At 28.3% G+C, this 6,998-nt stretch overlaps 1 protein-coding gene across 1 annotated transcript; it reads right to left on the bottom strand.

The window, feature by feature from the left end:
* Positions 1–202: 202 nt before the first annotated feature.
* LOC105252551 (GPI ethanolamine phosphate transferase 2) lies at positions 203–6,328 on the bottom strand. Its single transcript, XM_011260013.3, has 13 exons — positions 5,853–6,328; positions 5,274–5,472; positions 4,960–5,169; positions 4,650–4,838; positions 4,080–4,434; positions 3,481–3,677; positions 3,020–3,253; positions 2,468–2,646; positions 1,841–2,070; positions 1,608–1,761; positions 1,140–1,443; positions 582–748; positions 203–502 (listed from the first exon to the last, which is right to left on the bottom strand). The coding sequence occupies exons 1-13, from the start codon at positions 5,999–6,001 to the stop codon at positions 262–264; spliced, it is 2,808 nt and encodes a 935-aa protein (XP_011258315.1). The 5' UTR covers positions 6,002–6,328; the 3' UTR covers positions 203–261.
* Between the last annotated feature and the right edge of the window lie 670 nt (positions 6,329–6,998).

Genomic DNA, 6,998 nt, shown 5'->3' with positions numbered 1-6,998 from the left:
AAAAGTTAAGAACAAAGATTATACAATTTTGATGATTCAAGGATATATATTTGATTCTAAATGATATTTGAATTTTTATTAATATATTTTCATTAAATATATTTTAATACGATTAATATTTTATTAGTCTTAAATTCAGTTTGTCGCAATAAAATGAATTTTTTTAAGGAGGAGATAAATTATATTGCAATAATAAAATATTAAATATAAAATATAAATTTATTTGTTTGTCAAAGACACAAAAGTCATTCCTGTGTTGGCTTAATCCTTGTACGATGCGTAACTAGGAATTATCGCAGATTGCAGTGTAATCACAATCAATGCCAATAATGCACTACAACACATCATCGCAGAATACATCGCCTCGTACAACAATTTCGGGGAAAACACTGACCATACAAAAAGATGATGACGTTGGCCAACGACGATGATCATATAAACGGTCATAGTTAATAATCTCCATGCGATGTAAGTTCTGCTCGTATGTGTAACGATATCCATGCTATAAATACAAATCCATTCCTTTGTAACGATTCGTTGATTGCTTGAAAGAGAACTTTAGAACTCGCAAAGCGACTTACCAATGTGTCTCGCTTGACTGTCGACGGTAAACGAGCAGAAAATAAGCTAGGACGGGCGCGGAATAAGTGTTTATGATTAAATATGCGCCGGTAATGAAAGGCATATAGGAACGCAAGCCGACATATCCTGCCGCAATGTTTATACTCGCAAGGCTATTAGAATTTCCCTGAAACATTAATCATACACATATTACATTATATAATAAGTAACTAAAATTTAATTCTTAATAAAATAAATGTCTAGAATTTTAAATTATAACAATTCAATTAGTTTATCAAACTTTTTATCAAAGCAAAATTAATTATACATAATTAAGAGGTATTTTTGACAATTTTTCTGCAAATCACCTCTTCAACTTATTATGTATATAATTAAACTTTATTTTAAGAATTCAATGTTATATATTTAAATATAGATATACATTTAAGATATATTTAATTTTGATTATATTTTATTATATTTAAACATATTATTATATATTCCATTTCATATTTAAATATAATTTTAATATATTAATACAAGAATCGAGGATTTGAAAAATTCATGGGAATATCTACCTGACAAAAATAAAATACATTGCCGAGCCAGCAGTGTATGAAGACGCTGAGATCAAACGTTAAATTATTTTCTTTCAATACTGCATCAATCGTTGAGCTTGCAACGATCTGCAATGGCAACAAGATCACATTGTATGGTTGATGGAGCATCGCCGAGATCATCACCCAGAAATTGATGATGAAAAATAGCATTGTACTTGCGAAATGTTGTTTGTCGTGTCTAATTATTAAAGTCATTCGATAGCCGTAGCTTATGAGAAACAGCACTGCTATTCTCCAAAACATCTGTACTTCGTATATTCCACTACAATAAACGGAATTTAAACGTATTTTGTTATTACTCTCGTAATTACTACGACAAATAATTTAAAAATTTAATTTTATACAAAATATTATATCAATAATACAGTTGAACAAAAAGATACACATAAAAGAAAACTATCATTCCCTACAGTTTTTTATATTTACCTTGATGAAAAATATAATGGAATTCTCAGAACAGTATTGTTGGCCATATGACGAAGATATATACATGTTGCAATGGCCATATTAAATATTAACGATAGCCGTTTGTATTCTTTGTCTTCGCATTTGTGTGCTATCCAGATTAAAAGAACAAGCGCTATAAAATAAATGTAGCATTAGAAGAACTGAAATATTCTGTATATAAATCTCTCACCGTCAAATTTAAAAACTCTCACCAGCTAGAAGCAGGAATGTCATCCCGATTTTACTGTCGTCCTCTTTCAACCAGCGAGCTAGGTCAGGTAGATGCGCCCATTTGTCACCGGTACTATTTAACTTTCGCAGAACTCTGTGCCCTATCAGTACCAATAATAACTTAGCGCAAAGTTCTACATGGCGTGAATGCCTAGAATTCCTGTAACGTCGATCCATTCCGGTTCGCATCCTTAGATCGCTCGTAAGATCGCTATTGTATACCACACCGTTAACTGGCGAAAGATTCAGTTGCGACGTAATGGATATTTAAATCTGATTCAAATTTTGTCATTTTTTAAATACAGGCTAAAGAAAAAATAATAACGCCATTTCGAATTGTGGATTTTAGAAAAAAATATCCTATTCAGCATTCATGTCATTTCTCATTCTATATATAATATAACTTATAAAAATAATTATTAGATTCTTCACATACATAAAATATATTTATAGAATAACTTAATTCATAGTATAAACATTATATGTTATCGAAAAAATTAATAAATATGAATTTTTTTCTCTTTAAAATTTTTACTAATTAATTACTAATCTTTTTTAGATAAAAAATAATGCATTTAACGAACCTAAGAAGGAAAAAACATACTCACTATCGTTTACATACGAGCAATTTTCTGAAGCATCGATAGAGGAAGTACAAAATCATAGTACACCAGAAGAAGTACCATGTCTGATGTTCCTCCTCGATGAAGCTGCTACCGGCGAGGCTCGCTACGTGTAATAATGCGCCGACTTCAAACACTCTACATATTTTTGGTTTCCTTGTGAGCTAAATTCAATTAAAATATAGTATGTTAAGAATATTTTATTTATTTGCTTTTTTTAATTCTTGACAAATAAAAAATATAATAGAAACTCTATTATTAAATTTAAAGTATTTAATAATTTATATTTAATTATTAAATATTATGTCATAAAAAATTATAGAATCGTATATATTTTGGTTTGTATGTAAACCATAGCAAGATAACTATTCAAATCATGTAAAACAATTCTGATAATTCTTTAATTTTTAAAGTATTTTTGTTTAAATTTATAACAAATTTATTTATTATTAAATAATAAATTTGTAGACATTATTAATCAACAGTTACAACTTCTAATTCACATATTTCGTTTTAAAAATATATAAAATTTCTTACCTCTATGAAAGATAAGTTGCTGTTTATGCACAGATCACAGTTTATGTACAAGATACTGATGATGAGTAGGAATGATAAAACGTTGAATATATTCATCAGGTGAAGCGAAGTCACATTTTCAGAATTGTAAAAATAGTATGTTACCAAGCATAAAGAAAAATAAATCAAGAAAAATACGGGTCTTTTATGCGTAGTCCAAATTACGTTTTGTGCAAAAAACAAAATGGCAAGTATCTAAAAAAAGATATAAAATAGTTAACAGATTTCTTAAAATCAATCTTGAAAAGAAATTGTGTTTGTCATGGAAGACTATCTATTAAAATTACACGTAAGAGAAATATGAGTATTCTTATATAAGAGATTCCTTTTCTGTAGATTAAACTTGGTACTATTTGAACTGTGAATCCTGAAGCTTGATTTCTTATTTGGCAATCTTTGAATTATCCGTTTATTTTACTCACTTGACATTGAAAGAGCACAGCAAGAACTATTGGACGAAAGTCATACTCGACTATGCTGCTTATTAGAACGTCCTTCATTTCTACAAGAATCGCATTGTAAGATGAAACAATCGTTTCGAACATCCTGTTTGATCTCTCATTCGTTTTCAACCAAGTGACATGTAAATTCACAGCATCCAAATATTTCCGATATATATCTAAAAAGAATTATCTTATTCAAAGAATGCTCTGATTGCAATATTTATATTCTTAAACCGAACAACTTGTCATTGAAATATTTTCTTTTATTCTTAACAGCAACTAAAATATTACAGATAATCAAGTTGGATACAGAAAGAACATTAATTTTGTCCTCTTTGGTCGACATATCTTTTGATACAACCCATATAGAATAATTCTACAGAATTTTTTGAAACTCTACAACACTAAAAGATCCTAAAAAGATTTTTCTTTTTAAATTCTAATTATATCTGTTTAAATATCTGAAATTTCAAATTTTTTATATTCCCTATTTCTAAAATTTTAAGCTTCTTATCTTATACCCAGAGTTTCCTTATTATATCCAAAGATTCATGAATAATTCTTAAATTAATACTCACATTCAATTTGTGATTTTCGATAGACGAGCTTTTGAAAACGATCGAGCACCTGCCTCGAATTGTAATAGAGAAAAAATAGTCGCTTGGTATCATCAAGATGGTAAATGCTATCGAGGAACGAAGAGCCGAGATTTGCGGAAGGAATAGGTAATCCAAAGGCGGAGGACAGCGTTGCCGTTATATCGATTTGCTCGATTTCGATCGATTCACCGTCTTTCGAATGAGAACAGCGAGTCCCTCCTATCGCGATGAACGGCACCGTGGTTTCCTGCAATGTCGAGCCGCCGTGACCACCCGAGTCTTTCATCCCATGATCGCCACAGATAATGAAGAGTGCAGGTATCCCATTGGTATTCTAAAGATAATCCAACAAGTTAATAGAAACTAGTAGATATTTTTCTATTATGTATTAAATATATAATTATAATTTTCACAATAACATCCACAAAGTAATGTCTTATAAACATTATATCCAATATATTCTGTAATATATATCCTAAATAAATATATATTATAGACAGAAAAAAAATAAGAGATTACAAAATGAGAATTAAGGCATTTTTTAATTACCCAATATTGCACTCTTTGAGCTATCTGATTAATGATCTCATCCATTTCTTGTAATTTAGGTTTAATCGATGCACCAAATGGACCTTCAACATGACCAATATGATCCAATCCGAGATAATGGAGAATCATCATAGTCCAATCATTGTAATTCAACTCGTGTTGTAGGTGACGAGTTACATTATTATCCACCTGTTTATAAAAAATAACAATCTAATAAGCAATTTAATAATCAGCAGAAAAACCTAAGAAACAGCCAATAAAATAGCAACTTATAATATAACTTATTACCAGTGTAACATGTACTAATTACCTCTGTAAAATCTGTAACAAAAAACGAAGTAGTGCCATCATGACGTTCAAACATATGAGGAAACAGAGAGAGCCAAGTATCATCTCCATAAAATACCAATTTATGCCCATACTTTTTTGCTTGAAGCAAGAAATTGTCGCTATGCAGTGGTTTACTCCCAAAGTTTAGTACTATATCTACAAAATTTGGCACTGTACCAGTCATCATTGCCTGTGTTGAAAAGCAAACGCAAATTGTATCAAATTCTTTTTAAGAAAAAAAATCTTAGATGTAATTTTCAAAAATATAAATAGTAAAAGTAATAATAATTTTACTTTTATTCTAGGCATTGTCACTGTTGGCGATTGCAACTTGACTTGTAACAAACATCCAGAAGAGTTTGCCAGGAGCTTACTTGTCACTGGCATAGTGATATTTCCCATTGGACCTGCCACAAAATCCCATCGTATCCCATCGATCACCATGATTATCAATCTTGTTATTATCGGTTTATATAGCGCATGTTTATTTATGCTGAAAATAGCATGTGCATAAATATGTATTTTTTAAATTAGTGTATTAATATACATTTACATTTATTACTATTTTGATAGAAAAAAATTGAAATAGTATTCAATATTAATATATTCAACTTCGTTAATATATATCATGCGATAAAATAAATCAACCTTAATAAATATTAACTTTAATATATATTATATAAATATAAATCAATAAATATAACATAAATTAATAATAAGTGTTATGAAATAACATCTGAATATATATTAAAGGAATTACTTTTATATAAATATCAACAAAAACTTAATTCATCTTAATAATTTATTCAAATATTAACGATATTGATTAATAATTGCGTGATTAATAAGAGCGCGAAAATAAGGTTAATTTACCTCACATTGCCAATGTAATTCGGAACATCTGATTGCGAAGCGATCGTGTCGCCATGATGAGCGATCGGAAAGAAACCGTACAAAAATAAAACAATAGAAATTGGCGCGATTAAAGTTACGTAGAACAATAATATATTATTTACAGGCATTTTGCTACATTTTCGGTAACTACTGTCGACAGGCAGTGCCGGGTATCGAATTTAACAATCGATTGGTGCGAATATTTTCTCGAATATTCGCTCTCGAATGCACTCACAATCTAATTTTTTGATATACGTGCTTCTCTACTGATTATTAATACACATAGAGAGGGAAAAGATGCTTTTTATCTCAGTATTTATAGACAATTTCCGATTGAATGCTAATATATGTTCATCTATTATGTGCGATAAATTTTTTTATTACGCTGGCGTAGTAGTAGAGGAAAAAAATCATCATGTAAATTGAGTTTTTTTCCAAGTTATATATACACAAAGCATATATAATGATCGAATTCTTCCGAAAATTTCAATTTTCAAAAATTTTATCCTTTGTTAAGATTATATAAATCAGCAAATGTAAATAAACTATAAAAATGTATTATTGAATTAAAAGTATGTTGTTATTTAATTATTATTAAATTCAAAAAATGTGTATTGTTCCATTATATATATATATATATATATATATATATATATATATATATATTTTTTTTTTATCTGAAAAATATAAATGTTAATATTTTCAATTCAATCACACTTTTTATAGATACTATAGAGTCGATGATACAGATTTACAAGACTTTAAAAAGTATTTTTCAATATTTTTATTTCAACTTGAAGATTTTTCAGGTTGAATATGAAAATCCTATATTAAAGTTAATAAATTTAAATGACAAAAACAAAAAATTTTAAAAACTCATGTGATTTCTTATTTAGTGACCTGGAAAACTTTCAAATCTGAATAAACATATTGAAAAATATTTACAAATATAAATATAGATCGTTAATATAATGAGGATATTATGTATGATAATTACCTACAAGACAAAATACATGAAAATAATTCTTTCTTTGCAGTTTTAATGGCAGATTTCTCAAAATAATAATCATATTAATATTACATAATAATAAATATTGCATTAAAAAACTACAAAAAATGTTAAGG

Source organism: Camponotus floridanus, unplaced genomic scaffold, assembly GCF_003227725.1.
Source record: "Camponotus floridanus strain SB8 unplaced genomic scaffold, Cflo_v7.5 scaffold124, whole genome shotgun sequence".
NCBI lineage: Eukaryota > Metazoa > Arthropoda > Insecta > Hymenoptera > Formicidae > Camponotus > Camponotus floridanus.
Note: the sequence above shows the minus strand (reverse complement) of the source record. Positions and strands in the feature narration are given on the sequence as shown.